General features: G+C 42.3%; 1 protein-coding gene across 1 annotated transcript in view; it reads right to left on the bottom strand.

Annotated features, from left to right (window-relative positions):
• arhgap32b (Rho GTPase activating protein 32b) overlaps positions 1–21,316 on the bottom strand; it is a gene marked incomplete at its 3' end in the record, with an annotated part of 54,440 nt that extends 33,124 nt beyond the window's left edge. The window contains exons 1-4 of the mRNA XM_080844488.1: positions 20,884–21,316; positions 9,608–9,682; positions 3,074–3,164; positions 1,233–1,306 (exon numbers count right to left, since the gene is read on the bottom strand). Of these exons, the coding sequence (XP_080700614.1) occupies positions 1,233–1,306; positions 3,074–3,164; positions 9,608–9,681 (239 nt within the window). The 5' untranslated portion in view covers position 9,682; positions 20,884–21,316. The remainder of the gene's footprint in view (positions 1–1,232; positions 1,307–3,073; positions 3,165–9,607; positions 9,683–20,883) is intronic.
• Between the last annotated feature and the right edge of the window lie 1,020 nt (positions 21,317–22,336).

Genomic DNA, 22,336 nt, shown 5'->3' with positions numbered 1-22,336 from the left:
ACAACACTTTATACCAATCTTTCTTTGTCCATTTCTTGTGTTGTTTTGCAAATTTCAGGCGTTTCACTCTATTCTTCTCTTTCAGTAATGTTTCTGTGCTGCTATTCTGCCAAATAGTTATTTTTCTCACAGCTTCCGACGCACAGTTCTTGGGAACACTATTGAACCATTAGTCATTGTGGTGTTGATCTCGTCACCAATTCTCGTGAGGTCTTTCTTCAGTCCCTAAGACTGAGAATTCTGAGATGATTCACTTCACACAGTTAATTTTTTTAGCCTCTCCCCTTTCGGTTCTGGTGGCATGGCGGTCTAAAGTGTATTTTACAGTGCTTGGACTGCATGTCAAGTCCTTGGCTATGCGGCGGTAACTACAGCCAGCATCAAAAAGTGCCTTTTTTCAAACTGGTTGCTCACTCATTAGCTCATTCTTCACCTTAGCCATGTTCAAAGAGCAACATTTGCTTCAAGACTGCCTCTAGAGGCTTTGAATCTATACCAATTGGTGGTGTGGCCTCAGTGACAAAACCCTTATGTTACCATCACTTAATGCGGAAGATAGGCCTTGTACATTCAAAAGAATCACTGAGTTGTGTCCTGAGACTCTTGCATCACCATCAATTTAACCACGACCACACCTGACAATGATTAAACAAGTAATTTGGCTTCTTCTGTGAAGGAACATGATTGTGTGACATTGACAGTGAAATAGGCCTAGTTTGTTTTTGTACGGAAATTGACCTAAATCTACTTATGATAGCTCTATTCTATGGTTTATAGAGCATAATGATGACTTTGTAGGTATTTCATTAGTTTTAAGGGTATTTTAATGGCCAATTCAACAAAAACAACTGAAACCTCTTAAATATGCCTAGTGTTCTAATAATTTTGGCCACCACTGTATATGTAGCATGTGTGTGTATGTATGTATGTATATATGTGTATATACAGTACTGTGCACAGAGTGACGTCGCTCACAGGTCTGTGTCTGCAGGGCTCTGTTGGTCATGCACACAGCTGCACGGACTCAATATGGTATGGTATGGACCGTTTGTGGGTACGGTTTGTGAGTATTGTTTGAAAGTACCAGTGTGTGTGTATGTGTGTGTGTGTGTGTGTGTGTGTGTGTGTGTGTGTGTGTGTGTGTGTGTGTGTGTGTGTGTGTGTGTGTGTGTGTGTGTGTGTGTGTATGATTGTGTTGATATGTGCATGTGTGTGTGTATGTATGTTCTCACTTCTTGACACTCTTGACCTTCATGCTGGCTGTATTGCTGCTAGTGCGAAAATCAGGGACCTCAGCACTCCGTGCCTAAAGTCCACACACACGCGCACACGCACGCGCACGCGCACGAACACACACACAGAAAAACAGCCACACGCACACACATAGCACACACATAGCACACACATAGCACACAGAAAAACACAAGAGTTAAGAATCAGTAACGGGGGTAGTATTGCTGATGACAGTTCTAACCTACACAAACTTCAGCACTCATATGTTGAAATGACCCATTTCTATTCATATTTCATTACCTTCCTAACTACCTAGCAATCCACCCATCAACCCATCCATGTATCTATCTATCTATAGATCTATCCATCCATCCATCCACCCATCCATCCATCTATCTATCCATCCATCTATCTATCCATCCATCCGTCTGTCAGATAGAACATATAGATCTTACCCGTCTATGTTGTCTAAAGTTCATCTTTTTGAAGGATTTCAACTTCTCTCAGCTAAGCTAACATTAGCAAGAAAGCTTCAGCCCAAACTGCCACACTGCTCGTTGCCATGGTGACCATCATATACTCTGGAATGGAACTCTCTGAGAGGTGAGTTCTGGTCGGAATGGAACCATGGGTTCTGGAACTCCAGCCCAGTACAGGACTACTGGTCCACAGGATATGTGCCTGCAGCTATCTAACGTTTCCCCAGTAAAACACCTCCCATCTGAACAGAAGGGCCCACAGCAAATAGATTCCTCTGGTCTGGTCTGGTCAGAGCAGTGACTGGTGTGCTTTTTTAAGGAGAACTTTAACACTACTCCTAATAACTCTATTAGATGGTATTGTAATGCTACCCCTAATAACTCTATTCTACTCTATTAGATGGTATTACTCCTTCCCCTAATAACTCTACTCTATTAGATGGCATTAATCCTTCTCCTAATAACTCTACTCTACTCTATTAGATGGTATTAATCCTTCTCCTAATAACTCTACTCTACTCTATTAGATGGTATTACTCCTTCCCCTAATAACTCTACTCTATTAGATGGCATTAATCCTTCTCCTAATAACTCTACTCTACTCTATTAGATGGTATTAATCCTTCTCCTAATAACTCTACTCTACTCTATTAGATGGTATTAATCCTTCTCCTAATAACTCTATTCTACTCTATTAGATGGTATTGTAATCCTTCTCCTAATAACTCTACTCTACTCTATTAGATGGTATTGTACTCCTTCTCCTAATAACTCTACTCTACTCTATTAGATGGTATTAATCCTTCTCCTAATAACTCTATTCTACTCTATTAGATGATATTAATCCTTCTCCTAATAACTCTATTCTACTCTATTAGATGGTATTGTAATCCTTCTCCTAATAACTCTACTCTACTCTACTCTATTCGATGGTATTAATCCTTTTCCTAATAACTCTATTCTACTCTATTGTATGGTATTAATCCTTGTCCTAATAACTCTATTCTACTCTATTAGATGGTATTGTAATCCTTCTCCTAATAACTCTACTCTACTCTATTAGATGGTATTGTAACCCTTCTCCTAATAACTCTATTCTACTCTATTAGATGGTATTGTAACCCTTCTCCTAATAATTCTATCCTACTCTATTAGATGGTATTTATCCTTCTCCTAATAACTCTACTCTACTCTATTAGATGGTATTGTAATCCAGATTAGACGCTCTTCTAAAAGCCCAGAGGGACAGAAGTATTGGAGAGAAGGCTGCAGTGAGTCACTTTCACCACTAGAGGGTGACAAATAAGCCATCTCTTACTGAGAGACACACACACACAAACACACACACACACACACATTACCATGGCACTGATGGTCTCCTCCCAGTCAGGTCTCTCACGGGGGCGGAGGCCCCTGGCCAGCTCAGCCATGATGTCATCACCCCTCAGAGCTCTGCACGCACACACACATCCAAACAGAGAGGGGTGGAGAGGGTACATCAGGGTACAGCTCCAACTATGAAAACATCACTGGCATCTTAAGAATTAATGTGCACACACACACACACACACACACACACACACACACACACACACACACACACACACACACAAACAGACACACACACACCACTAGAGATGATGTGCTGCATCTCACACACATATCAGCGTCTACCACGCCATTGAGACAGTACTGTTATTTCCCCCTCACCCTCATGCATACACACATTCATACACACGAACGCACGCACACACACAGACGTTAATACACACAAACATTCATACATACACACTAGGGATGCAAATGATTAATCGACTTTAGATTAATTGTCAATTAAGAGGTTGCTCGATCAAAATGTATTAATCACGATTAATCGCTAGAGGGCGCTAGCGCGAGAGACCGGTTGAAAACAAAATGAAGCGAGCGAAAAGAAGTGCGGTGTGGGACCACTTCAACATTGTTAATTCAGGCAAAGAAGTCAAATGTTCTCTGTGTAATGCGGTATTGAAATGCAATAGTTCCACTAGCTCACTCAGTTATCATTTGAACACCGTGCATGCTGCTGTCCTGCATGGCACCACCAGTTCACCTGGCCAACCTAAAATCACAGCTACACTGTATTATACCTTCTCTCGCTTACTGCCGCGAGTTGAGGCTTAAAACTCAGGTTAGCTGTTAGCTCGTTAGCGGGCTAGCTCACCTTGCTATGTATGTGAATATCTCTGTCTACTCCCGCGCTAACGTGTGCCCGCGAGTTTGGCTCATGAGAGTTAGTTAGTAAGTAATTAAGTAAGAGTTGAGTTGGCTATTTAGCTTGATAGCGGACTAGCTCACTCAGGCTTAATGATATTATATACCTAGCTCGTTAGCGGGCTAGCTTACCTTTGCCTGATGGCTTGCCATTAAGAATGTAACTACTTTATCCCTCACTACCGTGAGCGCGAGTTAAACTTCAGAGAGTTGTGTTGGCTATTTAGCTTGTAATAGCCTAGATGCAGTTTCTTCATAATCTATAGGCTCAATAATATTCTGTTTGGCTCTCTATTTAATTTCTTCTATTCTTTTTTTTTTATGTCTGTTTCAAATGCAAGAACTGAGCCAGTCCATAATTTATTTCTTTGTTTTAAATTAAAGAATGTATTTTGTTATACCATAAAAAAACTTTTCTGCTTTCTTTTCCTAATGCATAATTACTTGAGGAATGTATAATAGAATAGAATAGAATATAATTATCATAATGTAATGTAATATAATAACTCAACTATTTAGCTGATATTTGTAAAGGCCCTATTGAAGCACTGAAACTCAGGTGAAAAACGCCGCTTATCAATTAATCGAAAGTCGATCGATAAGATTATCAACTAATGATTAATGAATTAATCGATAATTTGCATCCCTAATACACACACACATCCATACTTACATATACACACACACACACACACACACAAACACATTCATACACACGCACGCACACACACACACATTTATACTCACATTCATACACACACACACACACATTCATACTTACATACACACACACACACACACACACACACACACACACACACACACACACACACACACATCTTGGGGGTGGCGTTTGATACTTATGCGACCTCAAACTGTCATCGCTGCCATAGTTCTGATACTGTGTGTGTGTGCTTTTGAGTGTGAATGTGTGTGTGAGTGTATGTATGAGTGTGTGTCTGACAGGAAAGAGAGAATAGATGTGTTATATGTATTTCTGCTAGATTGTGAAAGTGTTTGAATAGATGAGATCACCTCACTTGGAGTGTTTACAAACTTTTAGCAAACACCTTAGAAAATGACACACAGATGGGAGGGGCTGGGATAACACGCACACACACACACACACACACACGCACACACACACACACACACACACACACACACACACACACACACACACACACACACACACACACACACACACACACACACACACACACACACACAAACACACTTACTCAGGAGGGGCTGTGATGTAGAGAAACATAAATGAGTGTGTAACATACGTGTGCTGACTGAGCTGAAACATGTAACATACGTGTGCTGACTGAGCTGAATCATGTCACATGTACAGATAACTGACTGAGCTGAATCATGTCACATGTACAGATAACTGACTGAGCTGAGTCATGTCACATGTACAGATAGCTGACTGAGCTGAAAGTGAATTGAAGGTCATCAGACAAGACAAGAAGCCAGTCCATACATACTGTAACCTCCTGATCCACATCAGTGATCCGGGTGTGTGTGTGTGTGTGTGTGTGTGTGTGTGTGTGTAACCTCCTGATCCACATCAGTGATCCAGGTGTGTGTGTAGGTGCGTTTCCATTCAGCTCATTCGCATTAGCTATGCGCATTCACGGTGATTCGCACAAACCAAATACGCATCAGCGACCGTTTTCCAATCACCCTCCTCAGTAGAATTTGGAGGAAGAATTTTTGGTAGGCTATAATGTCCGCCCTCCTCTCTGCAATCAGAATTATCAATGCTGTAGCTATTGAGTTATTTACATTAATAGCTGCTAGAAGGAGAAGGCGTAGAATGATTTTTACATATTTTACGCACTCAGATAGCAGCAAATTCCATACCCATACAGACCTCCGTACATCTGGGAGCGAGCGCGGTCTAGGGAGTTTTTTCATTTGGTGAAGGCCCACTTCACTGATCAGCTGTGGGTCCAAAACTTAAGGCTAACCAGGTCAGGATTCGAACAAATTATGCCAACTGATGTGATTTGTCTCCTGCAAGTGTTTACTGCCGAAAGCCTGTCCCCACAGACGAGCAAATTGCTATAGGGCTTTATAAACTCACAACATGCGCAGAATACCGTGTTTTGGGAGAAACTGTTGGTTCGCCTCCTGGCTTTTCATGTAGGCTAACGGGGTTGGAACCATTTGTTTAATTTGATATGATAGTAGTAGTAATAATAATAGGCCTACTACTACTAATAATAATGATGATGGCCTAATAATAAAGGTAGGCTACAGTTAAACACTATAGCCTACCTTCAAAGTTTGCACGTAAATCAAGTTCATCCGTTAGCCTACAATAAACTAGGTATCCATGGGCAATGAGGGGAAACAATACACAGAAACCATATTTATATTATACTAGTATATAACAGTAACTGCATATGCTGCATGAGGTGTGGTGTATAAGCTGGTAGTCTGAGAAATAGTAGAGGAACATCACACTCGGGACAGCCAGCAGCACTTTGATCCAACAGGACGTAGTCTACAGTCCAACTCCAAACATGAACACAAATGACGCGAATTGCTCGAAAAAAACTGTTTCCATCTACGTTATGCGCATTTACTAAATTCGAATAACTAGTTAATCCACCTCCCTCTGGCGAAACGAATTTCTATGCGCATTGGGGAAGTTAATGCGCATCGCACGCGTTTCCAACCAGGATTAAATATTCGCATAGAGAAAATGCGCATTAACATATGGGATGGAAACGCACCTTGTGTAGCCTCCTGATCCACATCAGTGATCCAGGTCTGTGTGTGTGTGTGTGTGTGTAACTTCCTGATCCACATCAGTGATCCAGGTGTGTGTGTGTGTGTGTGTGTGTGTGTGTAACCTCCTGATCCACATCAGTGATCCAGGTGTGTGTGTGTGTGTGTGTAACCTCCTGATCCACATCAGTGATCCAGGTGTGTGTGTGTGTGTGTGTGTGTGTAACCTCCTGATCATATCAGTGATCCAGGTGTGTGTGTGTGTGTGTGTGTGTAACCTCCTGATCCACATCAATGAGTGATGACACAGACCAGCTAAAATAGCTACAGAAACTCAAAAAGGACAAACTGTGCAGGCGTGAGATTTGCTGCAGCAAGCCTAGAGTCAGCAGACCTGAAGGGCAGTTTGTCAAAGACACAAAGTTTCAGAGACAGAGAGAGAGAAAGAGAAAGTGTATGTGTGTGTGTGTGTGTGTGTGTGTGTAGTGTACTATAATGTGTGTTTGATACTCTGGAACTGTGAGAGAGGCAAGGATTGTGTGTGTGTGTGTGTGTGTATGTGTGTGTGTGTGTGTGTGTGTGTGTGTGTGTGTGTGTGTGTGTGTGTGTGTGTGTGTGTGTGTGTGTGTGTGTGTGTATATGTGTGTGTGTGTGTGTGTGTGTGTGTGTGTATGAGAATGCCAAAGCATCCACTTATTCGGAAGAGAAGCACAGGCAGCCTTGGAATTCACCCTCAAAACAAAATGTCATGTCTTTAATTTCCTTTTCCCTTTTCCAACCCCCCTCTCACCCCTCTCTTCATCTCTCTCTCTCTCCCTCACTCCCTCTCTCACTCCTTCTCTTCATGTAAATCTCTCTCTCTCCCTCACTCCCTCTCTCACTCCTTCTCTTCATCTAAATCTCTCTCTCTCCCTCACTCCCTCCCTCTCTCACTCCTTCTCTTCATCTAAATCTCTCTCTCCCTCTCTCACTCCTTCTCTTCATCTAAATCTCTCTCACTCCTCTTCATCTAAATCTCTCTCACTCCCTCTCTGACTCCTTCTCTTCATCTAAATCTCTCTCACTCCCTCTCTCATTCCTTCTCTTCATCTAAATATCTCTCACTCCCTCACTCCCTCTCTCACTCCTTCTCTTCATCTAAATCTCTCTCTCTCTCTCACTCACTCCTTCTCTTCATCTAAATCTCTCCCTCTCCCTCTCTCTTGTCATCTAAATCTCTCTCACTCCTTCTCTTCATCTAAATCACTCTCACTCCCTCTCTCATAGGGCTGTGCAATTAATCAAATTTTGATCGCGATATCAATTTTTGGGCCAAACGATCTCCAAACTCATATAATTGACTTGAAACGATTAATTTCCGTAATTCAGTCTTTCCCCCAAAAGCATTCAACGCAGCGAGAGGGAGTTAAATCTTAAACTGGCGTGTGACATCACAAAGTTATATGCCACTAGCCGGAGGCGGGACATGCCAGTGAGCCGGCAATCAGCAGCATCGACCGTTGACAGATGTTCATGACAGCACAGGCTCTAGCCAATCAGATCACGATTATAGTCACGTCTCAAAAGCGAAGCAAAAAAAACTGAAGATGGGTGACCAAACTCCGTAGATGGTCTCATTTGCACCTAAAAGTTGGTTGTTTTTACCTTATATTTTTTATAAAGTTACCGAGAAATAAGCACTGCACAAGACAAACCCCCATTATTGTAACTCAAAAATGTCTGAGAGGATTTGCGAGGTGTCTGAGCTACTTATCATTCACTTTGAATGGGGATCCGTCAACCTTGACGGTTCAACGCATTCCAACGCATATAGCGTACAAATACAATTTTTAACGGAAATTTCAAAGTTCTCAGTAAATAAATGCATCATGTTTTCAAACTCAGAATTAATCGTTTGAATAATCGTGATTTCAATATTAACCAAAATAATCGTGATTATGATTTTTCCCATAATCGAGCAGCCCTACTCTCTCATTCCTTCTCTTCTTCTAAATCTCTCTCACTCCTCTTCATCTAAATCTCCCTCTCTCACTCCCTCGCTCGCTCACCCTTCTCTTCATCTAAACCTCTCTCACTCCCTCTCCTTCTCTTCATCTAAATCTCTCTCACTCCTTCTCTTCATCTAAATCTCTCTCACTCCCACTCTCATTCCTTCTCTTCATCTAAATCTCTCTCACTCCCTCTCTCCCTCACTCCCTCTCTCATCTGTATCTGTATCTCTCTAATGTATGCTAAGCTGTGGCTGCCATAGCAACTACAGACGTAGGGATTGGGTCGGGAACACTGACACACACACACACACACACACACACACACACACACACACACACACACACACACACGTGTGTTTGTGTTAATGAACTCCATATCTGGGATTTACAAGAAAAGATGTAAACACTAAACACACACTCACAATTATGTGCACATCTGACAGAGTGTATAAGTATGATTGCGTGTGGCTTCAACAAGGTAGAGGTATGATTGGGTTGGGCTACAGTAAACATCAAGAGAAGATAACACACACATCAGAGAAGCAGACGGGCGCGCGCACACACAGACACACACATCACAAAATCATGTCACATACACACACAATGAGAAAACCAACAAAACGATGGACACCTATAAACAGAATCACACATTGGCAAGTCTGTAGGCTCACACACACACACTGGCAAGTCCCTGCGCACACACACACACACACACACACACACCACACACACACACACGCTGCCAAGTCTGTAGGCACGCACGCACACACACAAGTCTGTAGGCACACACACACACACTGACAAGTCTGTAGGCACACACACACACACCACACACACTGGCAAGTCTGTAGGCACACACACACACACACACACACACACACACTGGCAAGTCTGTAGGCACACACATACCCATCACATGTGTCTTTGGTCCCTGGGGTGGAGGGCAAAAGTCCAACAGCTGATGCCCCTAAACTCCGCTCCATTCTGCAGACAGACAGACAGACAGGGGGGGAGAGACAGACGGGGAGGAAGAGAGAGAGACAGGGGTAGGGAAAGAGACAGAAAGACAGAAGAGAGAGAGGGGAAAAGAGAGGGAGGGGAAGAGAGATGTAGAGAGAGAGAGACATTTCACCATTTGAACTGAAGCCTCCTGGCATATGGCTTATATAAACAGATTGACAGGCAGACAGACAGACAGACAGGCAGACAGACAGGCAGACAGGCAGACAGACAGACAGTAGATACAGCAGTGAAAGAATCTTAAGTTGGGAGAAGGCCTGGAATGTGATGTCACTGGCAGTTACAGTATGTGTGTGTGTGTGCCGTTGTGAGGTCATTTCCATAGGGAGTGGGCGAAACCCTCGGATGATAATGTATGACGCATGAACAAACTGCACGCACACACACACTGCTCCCGAGATCTACAGAGCACAAGTGTGCTCGCTCACACTCACACCTACACACACTAAGAATGAAGCCTCCTTTTGTGAATGCCACAGCACCTTGTTACGAGGCTTACTGCTGAAACATCCTGGCACACCTCTCTGTGAATACGAGAGTGTGTGTGTGTGTGAGCTCAACCTCTGTGAATACGAGTGTGTGAGTGTGAGCTCAACCTCTGTGAATATGAGAGTGTGTGTGAGTGTGAGCTCAACCTCTGTGAACATGAGAGTGTGTGTGTGTGTGTGTGTGAGCTCAACCTCTGTGAATATGAGAGAGTGTGCGAGTGTGAGCTCAACCTCTGTGAATACAAGAGTGTGTGTGTGTGTGTGTGTGTGTGTGTGTGTGTGTGAGCTCAACCTCTGTGAATACGAGAGAGTGTGTGTGAGTCTGAGCTAAACCTCTGTGAATATGAGAGAGTGTGTGTGTGTGAGCTCAACCTAAAAGGCAGGTAAAAGGGTGGCGGTCGTGACCAAACAATGAAGCTGTTCATGTGTATGTTTGTGTGGGTGTGAAGCTGTTCATGTGTGTGTGTGTGAACCTGTTCATGTGTGTGAAGTTGTTCATGTGTGTGTGTGTCACTCTGGAGCTGTTCATGTGTGTGTGTAAGAAGCTCTTCAATGGTGTGTGTGTGTATGTAAGAAGTTGTTCATGTGTGGTGTGTGTGTGTGTGTGTGAACCTGTTCATGTGTGTATGTGTGTGTGTGAAGCTGTTCATGTGTGTGTGTATGAAGCTGTTCATGTGTGTGTGTGTGTGTGAATCTGTTCATGTTTGTGTGTGTGTGTGAACCTGTTCATGCTTGTGTGTGTGTGAACCTGTTCATGTTTGTGTGTGTGTGAACCTGTTCATGTGTGTGTGTGTGAACCTGTTCATGTGTGTGTGAAGCTGTTCATGCGTGTGTGTATGTAAGAAGCTGTTCAATTGTGTGTAAACCTGTTCATGTTTGTGTAAACCTGTTCATGTTTGTGTGTGTGTGTGAAGTTGTTCATGTTTGTGTGTGTGTGAAGTTGTTCATGTGTGTATGTGAGTGTGTGAAGCTGTTCATGTGTATGGAAGTGTGTGTGTGTGTGTGTGTGTGTGTTTGTGCGTGCTTGCAGTCATCTAACATGATATGAATGGGATCCTGCATGCTGAAACAGTGGCGGTTCTACATGGAATTACACCCGGGCGAGAACCCCTCTGCCAAAACAAAATCGTTTTTTTTTTAATTATTATTATTATAACAATATCAGTGAAAGACAAACTTAAAATGTCTCAATTGACCTATTGCTAAGCCCCGCCCCCCTTAGTTACTGTTGCTAACTCAGACAAACTTTTGTCCTCCTGAGCTGACTAGAGTTCACAATGACAGCTATCAGTGTAAACGACATACCAAGAGGCTCTAGGCCACTTTTGGAGACAGAAGGACGTGATTTTGTCTAGAAGCCTTCATAAAGGGTCTTCATTATGCAATGGAGGCATATGTACAAAATGTAAAACTAGATATGATGATGACAAGCTTAAATTGGAGGTGAGAATTTACAGATCACAATGAAAGAAGCCTCATCTCACAGTCATCACGATTGAAGATAACAACAGCCAAGACCAGCATTGTTCATTCACCGCAGGGAAAGATTAAATTAATTTACCTTCAGTTAATTTACGTCATCTGGAGAGGCACTGAGATGTAGAAAGATGTAGATAGACGTTTACTAGTTTATTAACTAGCATTAACCTGTCCCTGACAGGGCAGTGTCCTAGCGTAGCTATGTCGGTTATCAGACAGTGTCAAACATCGGCCATTCTGTTAAACAATCAAAATGCTAAGTTTAATAATGGATTAACAACGTGAGTCCTCTCCGAGTCCATTTGAACAGACCGGGCCTCCTCTCCTCTCGGAGTCCATCTAACATCTGTAGCGGGTCTCCTCTCCTCTCTGAGTCCATCTAACAGCACATATGTCCTCTCCTCTCCTCTACTCTCCGAGTCCATCTAACAGCACATCTGTACCGGGTCTCCTCTCCTCTCTGAGTCCATCTAACAGCACATCTGTCCTCTCCTCTCTGAGTCCATCGAACAGCACATCTGTACCGGGTCTCCTCTCCTCTCTGAGTCTATCGAACAGCACATCTGTACCGGGTCTCCTCTCCTCTCCGAGTCCATCGAACAGCACATCTGCACCGGGTCTCCTCTCCTCTCCGAGTCCATCTAACAGCACATCTGTCCTGTCCTCTCCTCTCCCATCTAACAGCACATCTGTACCTGGTCTCCTCTCCTCTCCTCTCCCATCTAACAGCACATCTGTACCTGGTCTCCTCTCCGAGTCCATCTAACAGCACATCTGTACCGGGTCTCCTTGCCCAGACCTGGGAGCTGATGCCACTCAGCCCTCCCTCCATGAGGTGGTGCCATTACGATAGGGTAGGGTGGCCCTACTTATAGTGGGTTACAACAGCAGACACACACACACACACAGGGTGTAGGGTGGCCCACCTTATAGTGGGTTACAACAGCAGACACTAGGGCTGGGCGATAAAACGATACAAATAATTATCCCGATAATGACTTCACTCGATAAAGCTATCGTAACATTAATTCATTTTTAGGGATGAGAACCGATAAGATTTTAACGATTTCGGTTCCTTATCGATTCCTGCTTATCGAACCGATTCCTTAACGATTCTCTTAACGATTCTTATAATTTGGTAAGGGGCGAAAAAAGAGCACAAACGGGTTTTTTACATTAATGTTCTTTTATATAAATTTCTAGAATGTTTACATACACATTTAAATAAAACTTACATAACTTAAATAAAATGTGTTCTGTTTAATATAAACGTTCATACAAATAACAATGCTCCTTCCTTACAGAAGACGTACTAACTGCAGCCTGTAACGATGACAGACTAGCAGCCTCTAAGCCCGTCTGATTTAGAACCTCATCATCAGCTTAATTGGATGGAAATGGAGATTATTTATAGAGCGAACGCTGGTTTGCACAATGAAAAAAATGGCACTAACAAAATCGCTGAATTTTCTGATCTGACATACAGCCCTTGTTATTGCGGTAAAGGACTGTATATTTTCTTGTAGGTTGCTTGGTTGTATTGCTAATAGCGAACTATTATGCTAAACGCTTCTAATAGCAATGTAGAGTCCACTACAAACACAATAACGTACTGAAACATAATTACTTGTATCATGTTCAAACTAGGCACTCAGTATATTTAACACTTAGCTATTGCTGCCACGGAATTGGCTACGAGAAACTACCCTAGGACCAACAGAGGGGAGGCAAGCACTGCCCCTGCCTCTAGCCAACGGTTGAAAATAGAAGATTATACAGTTAAGCTAGCCTAGTTATGTAAGTTATATATAATAAATGACAATGTCCAACATCGCCCATTCTGTTAAGCAATTCAATGCTTAGTTTAGTTATGGTTAACACAAAAACGCAAATGTTTGCTGATAACACACGAGTAACACCTTTATGACTTATGATAAAACATTTTGAGGAGTTTACCTTGACAAGTAAGGGATGAAGCGCTGACGTTAGTTGAGCTGCTGCTGGCATCGAAAACATGACATTCTTGTAATTTTATACCATGTGTGCTCAAGTGCTTATTCATGGTAGATGTACTTTAGCCTGGCCGTTACCAGACTGTGACTCCATTTTATTCCGTCAGTCAGTCTGGGCCAACCCAATGCATTTTGGTTTCCGAGATGGGCGGGTGCTTATCTTGAGGTTTAAAATCATTGGAGTTCCCTTAACCAATCAGCAACGTTTAGTAAGCATTCGGTAGATTAAACTCTTCCCAAAGCCAGTTGGGAGAAGAGCTACGACGTCCTTTCCAATCATAAAACTTACAAGAAAATACTCTTGTTCTCCTTTTAATTGTCTGATGTTCTCGACAGTTGAGACAACTTCTCCGATAGCTTTTCGTGTCTCTTCCTCCGTAGCCATTTTTGCTATACTGTTAAACTACAAACTCGGCTGGACTACATGCAACTCGGCAAGGCGAGTTTTGCGTCACAGCTCTGAACTGTTCGCTGATTGGTCCGGCAAAATTTTGAGTTCTGGAAACGATTGTCAATGGGGCTGGGCCAGACTGAGTATGAGCTTGAAATCAATTCAGGCGGAAATACGTAGGCTGGTGTCACCAGGCTAGATGTACTTCCTCCCTTTGAGGAAATACATTTTTTACAGAGGTTACAAGTGACCGTGTTCGCATCCGTTCGGGTGAAATAAAGCCACACTTTAGATCGCTTCTGTCGAGTTGCCATTTCTGCTGCGTTCTGACTTTATTGTAAGAGTTCGCTCATGCGCAAACGGCACAGAGACCCGTTAACAGACCCGGTTATGAATTTGGCTAACGATTCTAAAGATTCGGCTCATTGGAAACCGGTTCTCAACAAGACCCGGTTCTCGGTTCCCATCCCTATTCATTTTCAATAATATCGATAATGTCGATAGAGAATAATTAGGAACAGCAGTCCATTTCATTTCTGTGATGCAGCAGGAAGTTGCGGAGAAATGGTATCAGGGTGGCCGCGGGGCATTAAAAAGTCTTAAATCGCTGCGTTGTCTATGGTTAGGTCAGAGTGTAGACTACTGCGCAGCTAAAGCGTCTATACAAGTGACTACATAGCCTGCTAGCTGGCTAGCCAACTAGCTCTCTAGTCCTGTCAGCACTATTTCCACAAGCTACACCACGCCCGCTAGCAATGTATTCATTTGACCTTACAACGAACCAACAGTTTATGGGAATGACACGGTGGTCACTTAAACATATTTATCACAGTGTGAGACAGAAAAAAAAAAGGTTTTACATTTACGTTACGTTCTAATATGTGACCGTTAGCACACCATTCATTCAACTCCATTGGTAGCTAACGTTACCACTTATTAGCCAGCTGTCCTGTAATCTGCTGTTGCTCTGATTTTGGGAGGTGGTCTACCTGTTGCTTTGATCGCTAACTTGCCATGGTAACTCAATCCCTGGAATGCTTTGAGTAGTAAAACACGAACAATGTCCTATGTTTCCATTGTGCACTTTATTCGCAAATGTTATTTTCTTGCTGTCGTTCAAATGATCGGAACTTCTTGCTTTGTTAGGGGGGATAACCCCACTCCCGGATTGCTCCACAGCCAGGGCTCCTGTTTATTGGTTTATCATCGTATTTTCCCATTACACACATTTAGCTGATGTTCTTAAACTCAACCGGACGAACCGGTTATTATCAGACATCAGTTTGTTTACTTGGAAAGATTACTGTATATTTCCACTTTTAATTTGTTTTGAAGTTGAGAAATGTTGGGAGTTTACAATAAAAAAAGAAACATTGAAACGTTTGGTTTCAGGCGTTACAGGCGTTCTTGTCTGAAGCAAATGAAACAGACTTCATTTATATTGTCTTATATCGTTATCGAATGAAAATATAAATATCTATTATGATAATTTTTTACCCATATCGCCCAGCCCTAGCAGACACACACACACACACACACACACACACACACACACACACACACACACACACACACACACACACACACACACACACACACACACACACACACACACACACAGGGTGTAGGGTGGCCCTCCTTATAGTGGGTTACGGAGCCACATGGACCTCAGAACACACAGACAGACCCTGCAGGCAGGCAGACAGAGAGACAGAGAAGGACAGACACACATACGCACACACACACACAATGACAACAGCAGACACACACACACACACACACACACACACACACTGACAACAGCAGACACACGCACACACACACTGACAACAGCAGTAGGGCTGAACGATTAATTGCATTTGCGGTTTAATCGCTATATGATGAGATTTTTAAACCGCAACTTAAACTTTTTTTTTTTTCTAGATGGAAAATTTTACCCACAGTGATTAAAGCAGCATAACGATCACTTGCTAATCACTAACGAAATGCTAGTGGCTCAAACTAGTGAAATCTCTTGAAATGTGCTTACTTTGACACTATGACCAACTAGTTAGTCAACAACTGTCCTAACACAGTCCATCATCAAGCAAGTTCTGCAACACAATACGGCAAATAAGCTACTTACTAGTTCGGCAGACAGTAAAAACCAGGCGGCTTCAGGCACACCTACATAACGCAGTCATTTGCCTACGGACCCTGGTATGGCAATGGCACAGAGGCGATTCTCCATATTAAAAGTCATTGTAGCGCCCCAATTTTCAAAGCTGTTATTTTAAGGTAAAACTGCTTATCCTAACCTTAACCCTGAAGTACAATTACTGCATAAGGCCAATTTAAAAAGTGCATGCCTTGTGTTTATACTTGACTTTGTTTATATAACTTAAATGCACAGTGGCAAAGCCACCAATTTGTTTCTGTAATGAGCAGTTAAATACAAATGTAAAATGTGGGAAAGAATATTTCACACTGAAAGTATCTAATATTGTGTCATATTTAAATCATTCAGTACGTTTTGTTGGAGAAAAAAAGAGGATAACATTTTTAAAAATCGCATATCGAATCGCAATCGCAATATTTTGGCAATTAGATTATTTTCCCAAATCGTTCAGCCCTAAACAGCAGAGCAGACACACACACACACGCACACACATGCACAAACACACACACACACACACACACACTGACAACAGCAGACAGATAGGCACTCTCTGGCTGCAGTGACTGGTTGAGTCAACCCTAACCCAACCAATCATGGTCAACCCTAACCCTAACCCAACCAATCATGGTCAACCCTTACCCTAACCCAACCAATCGTAAAGAGCTTTTGTCTGTTCGGCTCCTTATGCTCAAGCTTATGCTCGTTTAGCTACTAACTACGGAAAGTGAAAGGCAATTTCAACCCTACATTATCTTGGCATCCACATTCGTGGGTACATGTATGTGTGTGTGTGTGTGTGTGTGCAGGCACGTGCACAGATAGACCCCTAGTGGTGCTCAAGCACCAGCCCTTGTGCCCTGGTTGAGAAAAAGTGCCCTTTTGGCAGGAGCCCAATTTTTTTTCCATTCAACAATAGTTTTAGAATACAAATGAGTCCCTCCGTCATCAATTTCCCCAAATGTGTTTTGATATCTGAGGGGGCATTTATTTGAGTTCTTGTGAGAATTTCGCCCCGACGTGCTCCGCGACAAAGAAAACGCATTCTATGCCTATGCTCCGCGGTGCTCACAAGCCCCCGCCGCGGCCCTCCCTCCTCATCCCCCACATCAGTGCTGAGCGTCAGGTCAAACCGGTGCAGCCTACTTCTTCACTGACCTGCAGCATCCGTCAAACAGGTAATGACTGTGTTTGTGCACTCCCCCGACGTTGTTTGTTATTAATTAACAACAACATTAGTGCCGCTGAAAACATTACGTCTGAAAACATAACTGGGCCCTGTTCGGCGTACAACTAAAGCTAAGATAATTAATTTAGATTGCGTCATGAGATAATATAGCTCGCTAAATGAGAACAGGCCAAGCCGGTCTGGCGACGTGCGCTAAGATAAAAAGTCGTCAAATTAAGTTGTCCCAGACTAAAATCGTCAGCTAAATTGCGCGTGCACGTCCTGCTTTAAAAGGCAGGAAAGGTCGATCAACAAAACCATGATTTTTTTAACGGAACGATAGTCTAAACTCAAAGAAGGCAGGATATGACCGCGTTATAAAAAAATTCAAGACCATAATCATGTCAAAAGCCAACACTGCCGCTGCTGCAACAGCAATATAAGAAACTGTCTATAGACTGTGTAGGCTAAGAGGTGATATATTTTCTCTTGCCGAATATGTGACTTTGGTCCAGCGGGCAGAGCATATGGCTTGCATGCAGCAGATCACCGGTTTGACTCCCCTCACCTTCGTAAGAATTGTAGTTTTAAATCGTTTTGAATATAACCGTCTCCTAAATGACTAAATGTGAATGTATTAATACCAAATTCAATAAATTGAAGCAATGAAAAGAAATTGTGTTTATTTCTCTCTTCTTATCATGCATCCACCTTAATCATTTTCTACAAAAAAGATATGCTATGTATGGTGTAGTAGACTGAGACTTTATTCACTACTGCACAAAAACTAGACATGTTTGCAAAACTAAACGTTTGCAATGATGTAAGTTAAAGTAGGTAAAACAACTTTAGCAAATATCTCGGTAATGGAGATGGGTTAAGTGCTCAAATTTCCTGGGATCAAAGAAAACGTTAGTATTCATGTGCAAACTAAAAATCACGTCTCAGGCTGCGCATGAAAGTTATTTCGGGTTTATCAACTGTACCAATGTCTCAACTGTAGCCTACTAATACCACTGTCATATAATTATGAGTGCTTTGTTCTCCACATCGCCGACATAAAAAAATGAGGGCTACCACTCGCAAGCAAGTGAAGATATTCAATGTTCGACGGTGGTGTATGCAATAAATGACTCGAGAAGGTCTTCTAAATTAATTATTCCTTGTCGGGTGGATCGGTAGCGCTCATACAAGAACTCAACATGATGGAAAAATGGATCTTCTTGGCGATCGCAAAGAACTCTTCCTACGCTAATCAAACTATAATATGACTCCTTGTCAATGGGATCCCTCCTTTTGGCGTGGGTGTGGCAAGTTTAGCCAGCTAAACTTTGGTTAGCCTGCCCTGGAGCAGGTTAGTGCTAAGTGATATGTTACTATGGTAATTTATCAGAAGTTCCTTCGCCGAACCCGATAAAGGGGCGTTCTTTTTTTTTAGACTGGAATCTAGCTCGCTAAACCGCTTAGCGAGCGTCGCCGAACAGTACCCTGGTCCGACGTTTCCTAAAACAAATAAACAAACAACTAACTTGGTTTCAAAGCATTGTCCAGCTGTTTACTGACGTTTGTCATGTTTAAGGCGAGACACTACAGGTGAATAGGGTAAAAATCTTAAATAATAGGTATCACCATGAAACTTTCTCAGTTGATTACTCATGTTTAGATGAGAAAAAAATGTATTACAAGTTTTTTGTATTTTGATGTTTGAATATGCAAATTAGGTATTATCTCATTAAATATGCACTAATTTGCATAATGTTTACAAGAAAAAATCTGATCATGGGTTAAAGCCAAGTTAAAAATTACTTTTTCCTTTTGTGGCTTATTAGATGGGGAAAAAATTACAGAGGGATTTATGGATATCTACTTTTGTTTTCCTGTAAATCGATTTTCGCCATGTTTTGGGGGATATAATGTTATATATTTCAGGCTAGGAATAATATATTTACAAATCCCTCTGTAAATGTCTTCATAATATAGTTGGGTACAAGACTGGAAAGTTTGGTATATAAAGATTGAACTGAAGTGGAAATTTTTTCCTTGGAGTATGACAAAAACTCATTTTGAGAAAATCGCATTAAAAGAATCCAGGAAGTATCAAACCATACCACGTGATGCGTCTGAACGAATCACATTATCAGAAACCACCGCAAACCAATGAAATTGCGTCTTTAGGTTTAAAGCCCCGTTTTTGCTAACATCATTGGTAACTGCTGGAAAGGAAATGTCCTTATTTGGAACATTTGCGAACAGACAAAATGTGAATACATATACATATTAACGTATAATAAGGATATTTTCTTTATGCTAGTATGAAAGATTACATGTTTAGGGAGTGAACTAGCTCAAAATCTCAAAATTAACCACTGCTGAAAGCACCTGCCCCCCAAAATGTCTGTGCACGTGCCTGTGTGTGTGTGTGTGTACATGCATTTTTGTTAGTATGTGCATGCATGTTTATCAGTATGTGTTTGTGTGTGTATGAACATGCCTGTTTGTCAGTGTGTGTGTGTGTGTGTGTGTGAGTGTGTGTGTGTGTGTGTGTGTGTGTATGTACTGTACATGCATGTTTGTCAGTATATGTATGTGCTCACATGTGTGTGTGTGTGTGTGTGTGTGTGTGCCTAGCTCATATCCTTAGACTATGTGTGTGTTGCTCATTCCTTAGTGTACGTGTGTGTAGCTTATATCCTTAGCGTACGTGTGTGTATCGCATATCCTGTTTGAAGTATCCACAGAGTACACCTGACACATCACCAGCATCACCACTCCTACTGATGTTACGAGTAGCTAGCGCCCAGGACACACAACCTTAAAACACTAGAATCACTAAGGCAACGGGTTAAGCATCGGACTGGGTGATCAGTTTCCTGCCTGTGACACACAACTGTGTGACTACACGGTCCTCTCTACTGACCCTGAGTCATCAGTTCACCCACACGGTGTTTAACCCAAACCAACGGGGTTCACGTGAGTGTTTGAAAATGACACTGGGTGAGAAACAGACAGATTCTGTGTGTGAACGAGTCTGAGTCAGCCAACACGTAGCCATACCGTGATCTGTAGTGTGTGTGTGTGTGTGTGTTATGTTTATATGGACTAGCTTTCCAGCAAACGTTCACGAGTAGACTTGCTGTTACGAGGTGGAGCGGAGGGAAGAGTGCCCGTGCAAGGCTGAGCGCTCACCGCTTGTCTGTGCCATCATCAGCTAGGAACGTTATTCTGCCTCCACACATATTCTTCTGAATACCACAGATCAGAGACTTGCCTGAACTGCACACACCATAACCCTAGTTAGGGTGCGGGCATGCATACGAGTGAGTGTGTGTGTGTGTGTCCATGTATGTAATCTACGCACATGGCTTCCAATGCATACCCATGCCTGCCTATGCAGAGGCATTATATACCACAAGGCATAAACAAAACTTATTAGAAAAAAAATCGCCACGTGATTTTAACACTTTGTACTCACCTTATTTTAAAGTGTATTCAGGAACATTAGCATTTCACAGCGAAGTTACCGCTATTCCAAATCCAAAACGCTCCCCAGTTCACACCAAAACGCCGCATTATTATGAACCACAGACGACGGAACAACCAGAGGTTGGTGTAAATAACATCTTTATACTTCAGTGCTCTTCAAGACCGTGTGCACCCCTCAAAAACATTGAGGAAGCTAAATGTTATGCTACGATAGTTAGCTAACTACCGAGACAAGACAGACCGCAATGGGCTGTCGTTAGCTTAGCATAAAGTATCCACCATCCAGCTGTTAGTATCTGTAGCAAGCTACGCTACGCCTCAGCCCAGTCTAAACGGGGCAAAAATGGACACCTTTGCAAGAAAAGCAGCTTAAAATGAGCGGTAATGACATATCCACATCTGGCACAAAACGTCCCCCATTAATGTTGGTTTTCTTGTCAGACCTGGAACTGAAACTATTTAGCTAGCTAGCTTCTCCAGCTAATCCAGAAGGGAACGACTTTTCCATTGAGACTTTCCCATAAAGACGTGGACGAGCACAAGCGACTGGAGCGCGCGTCCACGAACCCCAGGCGGTTTCTTTTATTTGGAAATCAGATCGGAATAAAATGTAACTCGACGCGTTTAAGAACGAATGAAATTTGTTATCAGTGAAATAATGTATAGCCCAGATGCTTGGCCTACATAACGGAATGTCAGAAATCTATTGACATCCAAATATCGCGTGTTCTAAAATTAATTTTGAAAATATCCTTTGAAGTTCGTCCCCATCTCTTGGTCTATTATTTAGCTTATGTTTGTCTATTCGAAATCTGTAAATGGCTTTACTTTATAACTCGTAATCATAAAAACATGAGGTGAAGGTGTGTGGGAGTGTAACTCGTTGAAGTCTGAGTAATAAATAGGCTGCTTGTGGTTACACCTAGTCTAGAATAGGCTATGATTTGTGTCCTGATCCCATCGCTGGAAATGTAAGTCTGATAAATGGCTGTACGCTATTTCAAGATGATATAACGGCTAACTGTTCTCATGGAATGACAGGGGGTAAGAGATTTACAATTATTTAGGTCAATAACGATTTACCAATCATCCAGTGGAACGTGATCCTCTCCTATAGGATTACAACAGCGCCACCAATTGGAAAGTTCTGTGTTGGCATGCTTTTCATTTTGTAACTGTCTTCATGAACGTACCCAACAATGAGGTCACTGAGGTCCAGACACCCGTAACTTCCAAGGTGCATATAATAAAAGTCAAGAAATAATTGCCTAAGAAAAACTCTACTTGTGCTTGAAATAGGTATTGGTATGCTACAACAAAATTGCCTTGATCATTTGGTCACCATCGCCATGGCATTACCGTGTGTAGAATGAATGATTGTCGTCACTACAATTTATTTACAGCTAAATCCACCATTGCGTGGTACAGATCGGGGTCTAGAG

This window comes from Sprattus sprattus (genome assembly GCF_963457725.1).
Source record: "Sprattus sprattus genome assembly, chromosome: 1".
Lineage (NCBI taxonomy): Eukaryota > Metazoa > Chordata > Actinopteri > Clupeiformes > Clupeidae > Sprattus > Sprattus sprattus.
The sequence above is the reverse complement of the archived record's forward strand: the minus strand, read 5'-3'. Positions and strand labels throughout refer to the sequence as shown.